Source organism: Helicoverpa zea, chromosome 15 (genome assembly GCF_022581195.2).
Source record: "Helicoverpa zea isolate HzStark_Cry1AcR chromosome 15, ilHelZeax1.1, whole genome shotgun sequence".
In the NCBI taxonomy this organism is placed as follows: domain Eukaryota; kingdom Metazoa; phylum Arthropoda; class Insecta; order Lepidoptera; family Noctuidae; genus Helicoverpa; species Helicoverpa zea.
The window spans coordinates 7,507,906-7,523,869 of record NC_061466.1 but is presented as its reverse complement, the minus strand read 5'-3'; the positions used below and the strand labels follow the sequence as shown (position 1 = coordinate 7,523,869).

The window sequence follows — 15,964 nt, the reverse complement described above, 5'->3', positions numbered from 1 at the left end:
GCCGGGCAAGGAATATTGAGTGGAGGGAAGTGCTGGTTTGAGGAAAGTTTCAGAAACAAGGATAGCATGAACAAGGTTTGAGTCAAAAGAGGACAGAAGATCAGCATGATGAGCGGGAATACTTTGAGCATTTATGTGGACCACATTGAAAAATTTACCATAAGGAGAGAAGGTGGTAGCGAGTTGATCACGTAGATGCACTGAATCATCATTGAACGCACTGGCAAAGCTCTCGTCAGACGCACAAGAAGACGAACAAGAGACAAAACTATCATCAAAATTATCGAACATGACAAGTATACTAAATTAATTATTAACAAACAAAAAAAAAAAAATATATATATATATTTATAATAAAATAAAATTTAAAATTATAATAACAGTTACCTATTATTCAACATCCTCGATGCACTCGCCAGTTTGTTAAATGTACCACAACATAGATAAAAAGGCTCGTATCCAAACATAGTTTCCGAACGAATTCAGGAGTAGAGTGAGTTAATCTATGGAAGATGTTATGTCAGGCCGGCAGGCAGTGATGTCATTAAAAACTAAACAAAAATCTGGAGTGACCGACATTGAAAAACATGAATGTACTATTTTGCATGCCTTTTCGACCTCTTCCCTGTTGGAGACTTGTTGGACAATGGACTTTCCCGTGCGCCCAATGTCGGCTCGCTAGCGGAAGTAGCCAACGTCGGAAACTGCCTCGTTAATTGCTGTAGTTCAGCTGGGGATTCTATTTTTCGCCTTGATTTGTCCGGTAGCAGTACCACAATCTTGCCTTCGGATGTCCAGCACTGTTTCACTCCAAAATGCTTGCGGGCGGCAAGAAACGCGTCATGTCGGGGTTTGGTCAGGAACTCCGAGAAAACCAGTCCAGAGCCCTTCAACATGGTCTTGCTTTGCCACACTTCACTACGAAGACTAAGGCTCTGGAATCTAATTAGTAACGGACGTGGCTTACCAGTCTCAGTGCCCAGACGATGACATGAGGCTATATCCGCCGCAGAAATGTTGGACATCTTCAACTTCTCCGTAAGAACTATGACAGCCTGAGACACATACTCTTCATCTTTCTTTTCCGGAAGACCATGCAGAAGGAGAACATGCCTGCGTGAAGCCATCTCATGCCTGTCCAGACCCAGCGTCAGCAACTCCATCTGCAGTTTGAGGGCACTCATTGTCTTCCATACCAGACACTTGAAGTCAGTGTAATCCCGGGACAGGCTGGCAATGGTTTTATGTGAGGCCTCATTGCTGCTCACATTCTTCAGCTCCTCTTCGTATGCTGCCATCCGTGACGTAAATGTGTTGGACAGTTCTTCCATACTGCTAGCAAGTTGTGTGTACAGGTCCATTGTGATGTTAAAAGTGTAGTGAAAGTGATACAGCTTAGAGATTTATATAAGTGAGTGCATCTATAGATAATGCAACAATTTAGTGCATATGCACAGTGAAAATAACAATATTTGTATTTTTAAATAAAATAAAACTCAGGAGCAATAATAAAAGTTGTGCTCTTTTCAACTACCCTCAGAAGAGAAAAAAAAAACAACTAACACCTTGCCAGCATAAAAAAATGTTGTGATCAAAAGTTTTGTCTTCCCAAAAACAATTGAATCACATATATTTTTATCTTATTTTAACAATTGTAAGTCAACAAATTAATAACAATCGCATTAATTTATTCGTATTTATTATTAAAACATAAACAACATAAATTTTTATTTTGATTTTTTTTATTTTCTAGCGGTAACCCTGAACATTCTTGGCGCGTAATCAGCATTTAAAATTAGTATCTTAAGGTCACAAACTGCGTAAGTTAAAACTTCAATACTAATCTATGTTTAATAATCTTAGCAAATTCGGATTTGTCTCACATAGCTTAATCTCATAGTCACCCTATTAGAAAGGGACAGACAGCCTCCGTACTAACTGTTTCACTCGGCTCGTTTTTTGGGTTTATATGCGCAGTCCTGTTTACTAATATTATGTCTATGAGGGGCACTGAGATACACTCTGCATCTTGTGGACTTTGCCTAAGTGTATCTTCAGGCCCCTTTCTCCTTTAAAAAATCTTGCCTGGGAACAGAAGGGGCATCTTACTGAGGTCTCAGCCGATGTGGAAGGTTGACACACGCTGCTTCCGGCGTCGCTACTGCCATCGTTCATCGAAACAGTAAAAATGGAAAAGCTTTAATCAAAATAATACACTGTAGTCTTCACAAATGTCTTCAAAAAATAACACACTGTAGTCTTCACAGATTTTCAATATGATCGGCCAGGGGGCTGCCGCCCGCCGGCGTCTACACGGTCCGATGTTGCCTGATGCTTCTGGAAGCTGGGGCGATTGGAGGTTGTGTTTCTGTCGTTCTTCTTGGATTTGTATTCTGGTTGAATGATGGTTATTGACATTTGGTTGCGTTAAACTGTATTGATATAGATAACTTTTGGAATAATTTCAAAATACACCAACGGTTTGACAAATTCAAATATGAATCACAGTTTTATTGTGTTTTTATTTCCAAGATCCAATAAAATTTTCAATCGTGCGGAATTTCATCTATATATTACATCTATGCGTATGTGTGAATCATTGACATATAAAGCTCGATGGTGTGAATTTTGAAACTTTGTCATTGTCTTTAATGTCAAACAAACATAGACGTCAAAATCCAATAACAATATATTTATTTTCTACAAATTCTTCTTTATTATTTAATCGTAGTTGATTGATATTGTTTTTTGGGTTGGCTACTATTTCTAAATCAATGGATTGCCTCTGGATAAAGATATCGCCTAGGTGATAAGGATATTTGTTTACCTTTGGAATAAAGTGTCTTCCAATATCCAGGATTTAAGATTCATTTTGTTTTCTTTTGCAGTTTAAACAAGGGTATCAGTATTACAAATCACCTTGATGACACAAGATTTGAACAATTTCTTCGCCGCATAGTTATGAAGTTAAAACTTCCAACCACAGAAATATTTACAGAAGATGAAAGGTTGAAGCTGGAGAAAATATTTAGCACTGACCAAGAAAACTTAGTATTGAGCATCAAAACCCTTCAGTACATATTCAAAAGAATGCTGAAGTATATTTTTATGCCCAATGATTTAAAAAATGATTTGAAAACTATAGGACTCAGTAATGAAAAATCAGAAGCTATAGTTAAAATTTGGTCAGCAGAAACAAGAACATCTTTAAATGAGCTTGGTTCTATGGCATCTAGTGAAACAAATGATTCCTTGATTTTTTCTTGGAAATTAAATGCTGAATTAAGCTCTGATTATCGCAAAAAGTACAAGATACCTAAAGCCTACTTATCTTTTACAAGGGAAAATGATGAAACTGAAGTAGAGTTAACACATCCTGAACTCTATTCTATGTTTCTCCAATTTGAATCCATTCAGAATGAATTGGATAATCTTATAACATAATAGCGTCATGGAAGTTATTCCCTATTTTAAACGGTATTTACTGAAGGAAAACTTGCGGTGGAATGATGTGATATGAGTTGGTCCAACATACAAAGTAATAAGTGTAAATAAGCTATGAAAAGTTATTAGCTGAGACTATGAAATTAAATAAACAATACTGCAAATTGTTCTAAGATTACATGTTTTTTTTGTAATATAATAAATATTCTTTGAAATCCTGTCAATTTTATTTTCCAACTGTACATAGACCTTTTGGTAGCAGTATCTCAGAGCTCAGCACTTATTATTTCTGAGTTTACAACCTATCCAAAGCATTTAAAATCAAATAAATGTTTTGAAACGCTTTGTTACTATATAGCCCTGATTATCCCCAGTATATACATAAGTGTATAAGCTATCGCCTTTCGCCCTTTCGCTAATCGCCGTATGCCCACAGAACACATATACCCGTATACCTTGCCTTGCCGTCCGCATTGCTTGTGTAAACGACACAAGCCATCGTAAAGTTTGGAACATGATATTTTAAGTTGCGGTCTCGTAAATTAAAATCAGCTTCATAGATTATTATAAATTGTTTTGTTTGGATTTTTTTTGCAAAATGATTGTTTTTGAATAGTAGTATTAATAATTTTTTTTTAACTTTCAACTTGCAAGATTTCTTTTGCAATGGCGTTTTATGATTGATCTAATTTAGGTATTTTCAAATTTTGAACTTGGTAACCCCGGTGTATCCATACGTCAGAGGTTTTGGCAGCCCGCGGGTGAACTATTTTCTTCATTGTTGACCTTTCCTAAATCTTAGGTGTAATTATTTCATCATTAGACGTACTCTGGCTGCACCCTTATTATCTAGTTTACATATTTAGTCAAAGTTTCGGCGATGGACTCCGAAGATGACACAAAGGATGATGTGGATTCTGGGAATGAGTCTAGCGGAGACGATGTCGACTTTGCAATGGACGTTGAGACACACAGTACACGGGAACGACAAACGGAGCTTGAGGAATATCGATATGAGGTGTTATCTACGGAGGAAATCGTTCAGCATATGGTAGACTGCATCAAAGAAGTGAACACTGTTGTCGAGGTCAGTATGTTAGTGGTAAACAATGGAGTAATCGAATGAGGTTACTCGTCCACTGCTGTACTTCCATAGGTTCTCTTGTGTCGCATTCCAATTTATTTGTGTTCGATATGGTGAAATGTTATGTGTTACCTTGATGTAGCTAGCAACAGAGTTGGGAAATGCATACTGCTTGGCTAAATTGCTGGTGTTCCACAAACCTAATTTTCATCTAGAGTAAATCTAAAAACATTTCACTTTGTTATTTATGTTGCCATATCTACAATAGAATGTTGTCTGTGTAGTAATAGAAAAATAACAGTTATAGGAAGTAGAAACAAATTGAATGTGTGGAAGTAAAATAACAAAGGTTTACTTGAAGTTGAATGAATGACTCATAACAATGATGACTAGTTTGATAATAATCTGATGTTAAATTTTCTGTTTCCAACAATATCAATGTTATCAAATGTTTACCAGACTGTACAGGTGTATGAACTAGTTTGTATGCTTTAAATTGTATCAATGAGTATTGTATCTTTGTTTATTTGAGTTGTGTTTATTGTTTCTGTACAATGTTGTCATAGATTTGTCTAAGCTATGGTAAACATGTAGTGAACATTTCCAGATACCAGCAACAACAACCCGCATACTTTTAAACCATTTCAAATGGGACAAAGAAAAGCTCATGGAAAGATTCTATGATGGGGACCAAGACCAGTTGTTCTCTGAGGCTAGAGTCATTAATCCATTCAGAAAACCAGTCATACAAAGGCCGAAGGTAATTATAGCATTAACTTAATTTGAAAAATATACTTTCACTAAGATTAACATACTTCTTAGTCATGACCCTATTTAGTTCAATGGAAAATGCCACAAAACTTACCTTATTTTTACTGTGAAGTGTTTAAGTACTATGTGAGTGTGATTCATATGTATACTATTTTAGTTTATGCCTCTTAGATCATACAAACAGGACAATATAAAGAATAATTTGGCTTTACCCTGTTTCATAAAAATCAAGAAAATTAAATGTTGTTTAATTGAGTACTCATAATTGTCAAATTCAAATTGCATGATGGGAATCCCAAGGTGATTTCCTCATCAAAATATAAATTCTAGCAAGGAAATTATTTGTCAAAAGCTCTTCCAAGGATAAGCAATTCACATACAATTATGCAGATTTTGTATTTCTTTTTTATAACTTCCTGCCATATTCAAGCAATGTTAAATAGAAGTTTTAAATATTTTGGTCTTGTTCTGTATTTTATTTTATTCTAAAATTATAGAGCCTATACAATGGTGCAGGTCTACTGCAAAATAACTGAAAACCTGACCATCACAATATATTCCTGTTTATAGCCTATACTGTAAATTGGCTGTTTTCCAATTATGTAATTTGTTGCTTTAACACAACACAGACTAAACTGATCCACTTTCTTTATCAGAAAATATTTTTTTTTATCATTTGACATACCTAATAGAAAACAGTGCTGGGACTGATAATGTGCTAAACAGATTGCCAGATACAAAATGTCCTGGATTTATCTATTGCCAGTCTTATTTCCTCAAAGTCTGTAAACTTCTTGTCAGCAAAGCATAAATAGGCCTTGAAGCATATCAATAGTATTTTTGTGAATCCTGTGTTGTTACAGGATGTAAGATTGTAATTGATGTTATTTTTTTACAATGACCTACATTTCTTTTCTAACATTTTGCTGTATCAGGGATACTTTTTTCACTTTTATCTGTATTTGTTTTTCCCTCTAGCTTCCCAGACGGATATCAACATCAGGGGCAGAGGAGTGTGAAATATGTTTTTCAGTACTTCCAACCTCCGTAAGTGGCTTGTTTTAATTATTTACTCTATCTTGTTATTGTTATCTTGTGCCCCCAAAGGATTCTGATAAGATATCAATGACTAAAGGTTTTTCACCTTTAGCTTGTTATGTATATGTAAACTAAATACTAACCGCTCAGATTTGTGTTGTCAAAACAAAAACTTAATTTTACATTCACAAGTGTTTAAGTTTGGTTAAGTCTTTTGCCACAAATATGAACATGTTTGGCAAGCAGGCTAAGTTATCAGTAAATAGATAAAAACAAACAGTGTCAAAACACAGAAATAGCATCCTTCTTCGAAGTTTTGTTTAACATTTGGTAACAAACTAGAATGTCAAGGTGATAGACTAATGTAGAGGAAAAATCGGTTGCTATTATTAAATCTTCAAGACCACAAATTAAAAATAGAATAAGAGGTTCATTTAAAAACAATTATTCTTATCTAGAAGCAATCTGCTTGATATTGTATCTTTAGAGCTGCAGGTTTTAGAATATGCAGATAAGAAAATGAAGCCATATGTGTCATTTCATGACAAAAGGTACCTTATGGACTTTGGCGCTTAAGTCATTTGGAGATATAAATTCTACAATCTTGCTCAGACTAAAAAAACATAATGTCGTAAGTGCCAACACCCATAAGGTACCTTGCAACTTTACACATGCAATGTGACTTTCTCTAAAATTGAGGCTATTGTATGAAAATCTTTTTTTCATTTGATGTGTTTAATTTATGCAATGAAAACAGTTAAAAAAACCTTCTTCATTTATTTTACAGATGATGACTGGTCTGGAGTGTGGCCACAGATTTTGCACACAATGCTGGTGTGAATATTTAACTACTAAAATAATGGAGGAGGGCCTAGTAAGTATCAGTGTTTTTTCGAACATTTCCAACAATTAAGAAGTTTCTCATGACACACAAAATATCCACACAAGTTCAAAGATGTAGATAAAATCATTAAATGCATCATAAATATTTTATTCATTTCGAGGTCACTCAATATAGCAACACACACACACATTGACAGTAGGTATATGACATACATTCTCTTTTTATAACAAAAGTGTCTACCTAACATTTACAATGTCTTTGTGTGTGAAAGTTTGTCATTGTTGTAAGCGATTTAATTTCTGTATTTCTCCCGCTTGAAGTATTATCTCAGCAGATAACATGAAATAATTGTGACGCGATTAGAATTGATTAAAATCGAACAACAACTTGTGTCGTTATACTACATTTGTGTTGAGAAAGCAAGAGTTATATTGTTGATGACTCTGCTTTTTTACATAATATTATGTAGGCTTGATACTGATGTAACTTTATTGAATTTCGTAATCAAACACATCGTAATTCATACATATTTTATGCAGGAAAATTAGGACATCATAAATATCACGCTTTCTTTATATAAGAAGAAAGCCCTCAGTTTCACTTTTTTGGAACTACGATTCACTGTACTATCAACCAATGACTTATATGACCCACTTTGTCTAAAATCGTTTGAAACCTCTGAAACAATGTCGACTACCGCTACTGGCCACACTAAGAACAAATTCTTTGTTGTTCTTATTGTATTTGATTGTGTCTATGAAATCTTGGTTAAGGAGGTTCATTAATGTTATAACTTGACAGTGATAGATACAGGGATATAATGCATGCAGAAGGCTTTTCCACTTCTGTCATACCTTGATCAGCAAATCCCATATCATTTCACCAGTTGAGGCGTTCGCGTTGGCTGAAGCATGAAGTTAACATAATGTAACATTGTAGGGTCAGACAATCGCGTGCGCGGCGCATGCGTGCGACATCCTGGTGGACGACGCCACCGTCATGCGGCTGGTGCGGGACCCGCGCGTCAAGCTCAAGTACCAGCACATCATCACCAATAGTTTTGTTGAGGTAACTCCTAAATCTAAAAAATATAACTTGGTTATAAGGTGTGGCAAGAATAAAGGCCCTGGTACATAAAGGGCTCCAAAAGGAACATGGTGGGGTTTAGTCAGTAAGAGTATGACACTTCCTCACGCTGCTTTCACAGCAAGAGAGGTCATGTGATGATTTTCAATAAAAAAAACTGGAAAAAGATTTGGCAAGCAAAATGTTGGTAAATCACATTCAATACCTACAAAAATAAACAGCAATTCTTTTAGCGTTAAACATTAAAACATTGAAACATGTCATTTTTAGGGTTCCGTAGCCAAAATGGCAAAAACGGAACCCTTATAGTTTCGTCATGTCCGTCTGTCCGTCTGTCACAGCCGATTTACTCGGAAACTATAAGTACTACAGTGATGAAATTTGATGGGAATATGTGTTGTATGAACCGCTACAAAAATATGACACTAAATAGTAAAAAAAAGAATTGGGGGTGGGGCCCCCCATACATGTAACTGAGGGATGAAAATTTTTTTTTCGATGTACATACCCGTGTGGGGTATCAATGGAAAGGTCTTTTAAAATGATATAAAGTTTTCTAAAAAACATTTTTCTTAAAGTGAACGGTTTTTGAGATATCAGCTCTCAAAGTCGTAAAAAGTATGTCCCCCCCCTCTATTTTTATAACTACGGGGTATAAAATTCTAAAAAAAATAGAGGTGATGCATGCTAATTAACTCTTTCAACGATTAGATAGATAGAACGCAGATACTGTTCGTAGATGCTAAGTAAAAAAATAATTTCCATAATTATGATATTACCACACTATTGTTTTTTTGTGCATTGCTGTTTTGTCTGTGCACCTTAGATAAATAAATGATTATGTACAGTAACCTTATACATACATAGTATGGTCATGACCGCGGATGCTGTAAAGGATCCGAAACGTCAGTATTAATAATATTAATATAACTGCAATAAAATCCGTAAAAGTAGTTTTATTAAAATGTGAAATATTCGCGTAAGTGTCAGAAATCAAAACTTTATACAATTTTGTGAAGGAAGAACCACTAACATTGCATCATCTTCCACCAAGTAACCTATCTGTCTTCGTATGTAGTGCAACCGGCTGCTGCGCTGGTGTCCGTCCCCGGACTGCAGCAACGCCATCAAGGTGGCGTACGTGGAGGCGGCGCCGGTCACGTGCCGCTGCGGACACACCTTCTGCTTCGCGTGCGGCGAGAACTGGCACGATCCCGTGCGCTGCTGTCTGCTCAAGAAGTGGATCAAGGTATACTTCACGCCTTACTTTTTATCGTTACCTAAAATTGTGTGTGTCGCTACGCAGAAACCAATTCTAGGTATCGGGCTCGGAATTAAGTTGCGAAACATCGTTGAATTTTAAGAAAACTACACTAGGATTGCTCTAAATATTGAACAGGGAATGTGGTTGAATTATTCCAGTAAAAGACCATTTTCCTATTTGGAACGTTCCAGTATGAATTAGACCAATTACATTTCTGTAACCGTTTGCATATCTTTTTAGGTAGGATCCCAATAGCATTGTCCATATTCGAGGACATACCAAATAAACGCGGAATATTAACCTGATTACTCTAGATACAAAGTAATTTCTAATATTATAACTTTTCCGTAGAAATGCGACGACGATTCGGAGACATCAAACTGGATCGCGGCAAACACGAAGGAGTGTCCGAAGTGCAACGTGACCATCGAGAAGGACGGCGGCTGCAACCACATGGTTTGCAAGAACCAGAACTGCAAGGCGGACTTCTGCTGGGTCTGCCTCGGGCCCTGGGAGCCGCACGGCAGCAGCTGGTACAACTGTAACAGGTATGGACCTAGTGTACAATAAGTTTTACCAAATGTAAAGCGGAATGTAAAGCGATCGTCGTTTGTTTCTTGTGAAGAGGTTTTATGAAGAAAAATAGCCACAAAGTTGTCAAAGTTTGTATAAAAAATATTGCTGTTCTGTTCCCCACGGTTCCTCGGTTCCTCCTTTCACCTGTGCCTCGCTTATTTGTGGAGTCAGATTAATTAAAAACTTCATTCATGCCCAACACGGAGCTATAAAGAAGATCACCTCGAATAATTACGTGTAATGTGGTCCTTCCTTACTCTCATTATTTAAATTCCTAATCGAGAACCACAAGTACATATAACTTTATTTATTAACAACTAGCCGTTTTCCCGCGGTTTCACCCGCGTCCCGTGGTAACTACTGCCCGTACCGGGATAAAATATAGCCTATGCTACTTGTGGATAATGTAGCTTTCGAACGGTGAAAGAATTTTTAAAATCGGTCCAGTAGTTTTTGAGCCTATTCATTACAACCAAACAAACAAACAAAGTTTTCCTCTTTATAATATTGTATAGATAAACTATAAAGTGTATCCCACCCCAGGTACGACGAGGACGAAGCGAAAGCGGCCCGCGACGCGCAGGAGCGATCCCGGGCAGCGCTGCAGCGCTATCTGTTCTACTGCAACCGCTACATGAACCACATGCAGTCGCTGCGCTTCGAGTCCAAGCTCTACGCCTCCGTCAAGGAGAAGATGGAGGAGATGCAGCAGCACAACATGAGCTGGATCGAGGTATGATATAAGAGTGACTTGCACCATTTAACTATGCCGATAGCCAAACCATTACCACCTTTTGGTCAAATTGACGAGCTGACATCTAAAATGGTTCGATTATAGTTAAACTAGCTTTTGCCCGCGACTTCGTTCGCGTGGAATAGTGACTTCCGGCAGATTTTTGCTTTGGCGTTATATGTCCGGAATAAATTGTATTTTTTATTTTTTTGTAATAAAAACTATCTTATGTCCTTTCTCAATTTCCAAACTATGTCTGTACCAAATTTCACACAAGTCGGTTCAGTACCTAGTAGGCGTGAAGAAAAGACAGACAGACAGGCAAACAGAAAGACAGACAGACAGAGTTACTTTCACATTTATAATATTAGTTAGGATGGTGCAACTCACCATGAAATGTCCATTCTTACACTATATCACAAAATCAATTTATTGTTGTGTACCTTTCAAAAATAATAAACTGTGCGTAAATAACTGTGACCAGGTGCAATTCCTGAAGAAGGCAGTGGACATCCTCTGCCAGTGCCGACAGACCCTGATGTACACGTACGTGTTCGCGTACTACCTGCGCAAGAACAACCAGTCGGTGATCTTCGAGGACAACCAGCGCGACCTGGAGTCCGCCACCGAGACGCTCTCCGAGTACCTCGAGCGGGACATCACCAGCGAGAACCTTGCTGACATCAAGCAGAAGGTCCAGGACAAGTATAGGTATGTGGCCTTTTGAATGACAGTCCTTTGGTTCTTCTAACCTACAGACAGGCATGTGTTGCTAGGGAGTTTGTTCGTGAATAAGTTAAGTGTAATTAAAATGATTTGCTTGAACTTAGAAACTACGGTAGCAGTACAGATGTTTTTTCAACGATTGCCTTAGTTAGTTTAATCGAGTTATATCTGTAGGTATGTTCCTAACATAAATACCACCCCGTTGTCATCAGATATTGCGACAGCCGGCGCAAGGTGCTGCTGGAGCACGTACACGAGGGCTACGAGAAGGACTGCTGGGACTACACAGAGTAATCTTGCCTCCTTACATCACACACACGCACTGCCCACACACACACACACAAGCAGTCCCACGTTGGGCGCCAGTGCCGCCCGCACTCACCCGCGTCACGCTTCTATCGTCTATAGACTAAAAGCTGCGAACAAAATCACATTATATTACCTTTCCTACTGGGACCGATCTAACTGTAGCAGATATAGTACGTTTAAGTTTTTACGAACGAGAGAATTAACTTCTATACTGACATTATTTCATAGAACTAGAGTGGTATTGAATAGCGTAATGTAAACTGTTCTAGGCTGGCAAACACCCTACAGGTATTCTCGCTGGTCCGTCAGCTTTAAATAAAAAGCTTCACATTATTGAGATTTAATTAATTCATCCATGATTAGAATACTAGTATGATGAATTATGCCTATTTCTGATATTAAAATTAAAACAGCTGTCTTCCGATAGACAAGGGATTTTCATAATTTAAAATTAAGTCTTATGAAATCTGATTGGCAAATGATTGAAAATGAAAAAAAAATACAAAACAAAAAAAAAGACGTTCGAAAACAAAATTGTAAATAGGAGTATTAAAAATCGATAGAAAATCATTAAGGAATTCGAAAATTATTTGGTTTTGCAGCTTGATTAGTCACAATTAATCAATATTTTTTAGATGATGTTGATCGTAAAAGAAAGATAAAAAACATATGGTCACACCATAGTTATTGTATTACAATATAATTTAATTTCGGAATTATTATAAAGGTTTTATTTTTGTAAAAAGTCCTTTTATTGATAATAATGTACCTCCTGTTGCTAAATTATGTTTTTGAAAGCATTGAGCGCGGGAGCAACCTCTTTACTAACTAACCTGAATTGATTAGGATCATCAGTGTGCCTGTTTGTCCATGATAATTGTTAGAAAAAAAACAAAGACACTGCTTAATGTTGGCGTGCATAGAGTACGGTTTGAAAAATAACTGGTATTTCCCCCTACCTTGAGACATTTTGACCATCTTTGGATTAAATAATACAGTACAGTACGTGCAAATAAAAATTGGCAGTGTGTTTGTTCCAAGGAGAAAACGACGTGACTTGAGATTTTATCCACATTGCAAGTGTGTATGTTTCACGAGAAATTATGTAGATATCATGCCCAAATTTTTAAACTACGTGGGGCCGTGTTATTTTCACGAACATGTGTTAAAATGAAATTATAAAGCTGTTTTAGTATTTGGGTATGAAAAGTCAGTTAATTGTTTGCTTTCCATTCATTTCATTTATGTAAGGAGGATTAGGTAATGTCCCAAAAATGATTGTGAATGTATCCATTTTGTTCCTATGATACAACACGGTTTTCATGAATTACAAGGATAAATAAAATAGAACATACTTATAAATCTTAAGTTGTATTTGAACTAATTCATGAGGACTAGACAAGCGGATATGTGGACGATAGTCGTGTCTTATCATAGGACAATAATGTTTTCAAAATTGTACATTTTTGACGCAATATTGTGTGCGTGTTTGCTCATTCACTGTGTGTTGTCCGGCTTCAAATGTGTGTCATCCTCACTTAGCCGACAAGCGGAATGTTCATATAAAACAACTTAGTTAAAATACCACAGTTTATAATTTAAAATTATTAAAAAAATAATATGTGATATTTTCTATTTATTTGGACTCATCAATTAAAATTACGCACTTGACTTGCTTCTAATACTATAGCAGTTTTCGGTCACAGCTGCATTATTTATTACTTTAATTTTATAACTTTGGAACCAAATTGACTGATTACACTGTGATCTTAAACTCTGTAAGCCAACATGTTTCAGTTTATAGGAATTGAAGAGAAACATATATATGCAACAGTAAATGACAACAACTGTGGATCCGAACACAGCTAGTATTAGAGCGAGTACCAAAGAACACCGACATCGAATCGATTATGATGTGATTTCGTGATGGCAGCATTTAGTCCTGAGCTAGGTACTCCAGACAGACCCGCATACTACTCTGCTACATCTCGTGACATAAGTCTCACATTGTAAACGTTCAGATCTCCTGTAATCATTTTAATAGAGTTCATTTTATTTTATTTTCGACTGTAACTTAGAATTTTAATTTTTTAATTTTAATATTAATCATTTTTAATATTTTAAAGTCGTTTAGCATCGTGTAAATCACCTAGTGTAGTTAAAGTTTGAATCTTTGTATTATTACGACCTCATTTCATGGTAATGTAAAATACTACGATGTATTATAAGTTTACATAGCGGTGGTTTGTTTCGATTGTCGATTTTATCCTCGATAACGAGTGTTTTAATAAAAAATAGCACAATATGATATAATAACGATTATCGGTTAAGAAGAAACAAAAAAATATTTTTACCAAAAAACCTATTTTTGTTATTAGAGTACTCTATATCAATATAAACTGTTAGTTCAGCACTTAGTATGATTTAATTCTGTGATCAATATAATTTAGCGCCTCGAAGGCGCTCAGCCGGCGGGAGGCGATCGCGTGGCCGCAGGTCTCGTCACGCGCTGCTCACTTATTCAGATAATGTTTTAATATAATTATAATAAAGGTTTCCAATAAACATTAACGACTGGTACTGTACACGTATATTTACTTATTAAGAGTTGAGTCGCCCACAGCGTTACATACGATAACATGGTGCCGAGTTCACAAATAACATTAGCTTTCGACACTAGATCGTAACAGAGCCCAGTCGTACAAATACCCACATAAACTATTTTTGAACATTTTCGATTCGCGATAATCAGCTTTTTTGTAAATTAACTCTCGCGCTACATATCTGTCATTAATTAATGAATAATAATTCGGTGAATTGTGGTACGAAACGTGCACAAGTCAGTTGCACTGCCAGTAAATGTCGTAAATTAACTAAATAAGAAGCTTGTTGTATCGGGTTCACATAGTGGACGCTGTACTAGTAGGAGCCCCGACGCCGCTCGGACTATTCACACGTTTCTACTTAATATAACAGAGGGCTTCGGTTCGGTACACACATACTATTGTACATATAGATGCTGTATAGATATTTATATGGTTAATATGCCTATGTATTGACAAGCATCTTGTATGTGTGCCTGTGTTAAGGACACAGTTGTCTTCAGTAAGACTAAGATGGAAATAAAAATAAATAAAAATAGTAACATCGAAAAGAAGTTTGTTATTTATCTCATTTGCCTTCGTCCTATCCTTTCTACCATTCCTGATGTACTCCAAACAACATGATAATGTCGACGTTAGTGAATTATAATGAAGCTGATCTTTAGTTTCACCGACCACGAACAACTAAAATATGATTCAATAGTGGCATCCAACCAGCACGATATCGAGGAATTCCAAAGATATTAATGTTATCGCTAATTTAATGGAAATGGGAAAACTCAGGTGGACCGCCAATTCCCATTTTGCCTTCGTTTCAAAGAGGACATTCAATCTGACATTACTTAAAAAGAAGCAAATTATAAATGAAGTAACAAGAACTGAAAAATGACTTCATCAGATATTGCTCATCAGTCTGATTAGCAGTGACTACTAAGAAATAAATTAATGAAATACCTACTGCAGATTAGTGAATGCAAATAATTGAAGCTGAAAATTCTAGGATTCCATGGATGGATTTGAGATTCTGTCTATAACAAATTTACCGTAAATGAAGATCATTACGCTTCATGACCCCGCCGCTTGTACACAAATGGATTCGGTTAACTGTGTCGTCAACTACCGACCCTCTGACATACTTAATATGGAATGCTTTGCACGTCTTGATAGTGTAGTAGGCGTATCGCGGCCTTAAGACAGAGCGATGGCGAGAGTTTGCGAACCACGTCACAACGTACAGCAATTTCAAGAGGAGAGCACAACTTCCAAGTCGTCATCCAGTGGCTACTGGTTTTTTTTTTCAAAATTTGCCTAGCGCTCTTCTCGGGTCGGTTGGGGTGACACTGATTTTAACTCGCAAAAAAATCTCGTGATTAGGACAAATACCACAAAATAAAAATGAAAACGTCAGTGAGAAGTTCATATCTTCTGCCTGAGAAGCGTCCCGGCATTGCTACGACTTCGTAGTCAGAGGCCTACGCTAAGCTAC

At 36.6% G+C, this 15,964-nt stretch overlaps 3 protein-coding genes across 3 annotated transcripts; 2 read left to right on the top strand and 1 right to left on the bottom strand.

Annotated features, from left to right (window-relative positions):
* Window positions 1-367: 367 nt before the first annotated feature.
* Window positions 368-1,524, bottom strand: LOC124637100. Its single transcript, XM_047173433.1, has one exon. It carries the CDS (start codon window positions 1,359-1,361, stop codon window positions 597-599), a length of 765 nt encoding a protein of 254 aa, XP_047029389.1. The 5' UTR covers window positions 1,362-1,524; the 3' UTR covers window positions 368-596.
* A 1,112-nt stretch (window positions 1,525-2,636) lies between these two features.
* On the top strand, window positions 2,637-3,659 carry LOC124637113. The gene is made up of 2 exons (XM_047173453.1): window positions 2,637-2,806; window positions 2,889-3,659. Exons 1-2 carry the CDS (start codon window positions 2,775-2,777, stop codon window positions 3,442-3,444), a joined length of 588 nt encoding a protein of 195 aa, XP_047029409.1. The 5' UTR covers window positions 2,637-2,774; the 3' UTR covers window positions 3,445-3,659.
* A 508-nt stretch (window positions 3,660-4,167) lies between these two features.
* On the top strand, window positions 4,168-15,032 carry LOC124636855 (E3 ubiquitin-protein ligase ariadne-1). The gene is made up of 10 exons (XM_047173049.1): window positions 4,168-4,531; window positions 5,136-5,288; window positions 6,278-6,346; window positions 7,125-7,211; window positions 8,121-8,249; window positions 9,346-9,516; window positions 9,883-10,079; window positions 10,651-10,840; window positions 11,325-11,551; window positions 11,779-15,032. The coding sequence occupies exons 1-10, from the start codon at window positions 4,325-4,327 to the stop codon at window positions 11,858-11,860; spliced, it is 1,512 nt and encodes a 503-aa protein (XP_047029005.1). The 5' UTR covers window positions 4,168-4,324; the 3' UTR covers window positions 11,861-15,032.
* The last annotated feature ends 932 nt before the right edge of the window (window positions 15,033-15,964 follow it).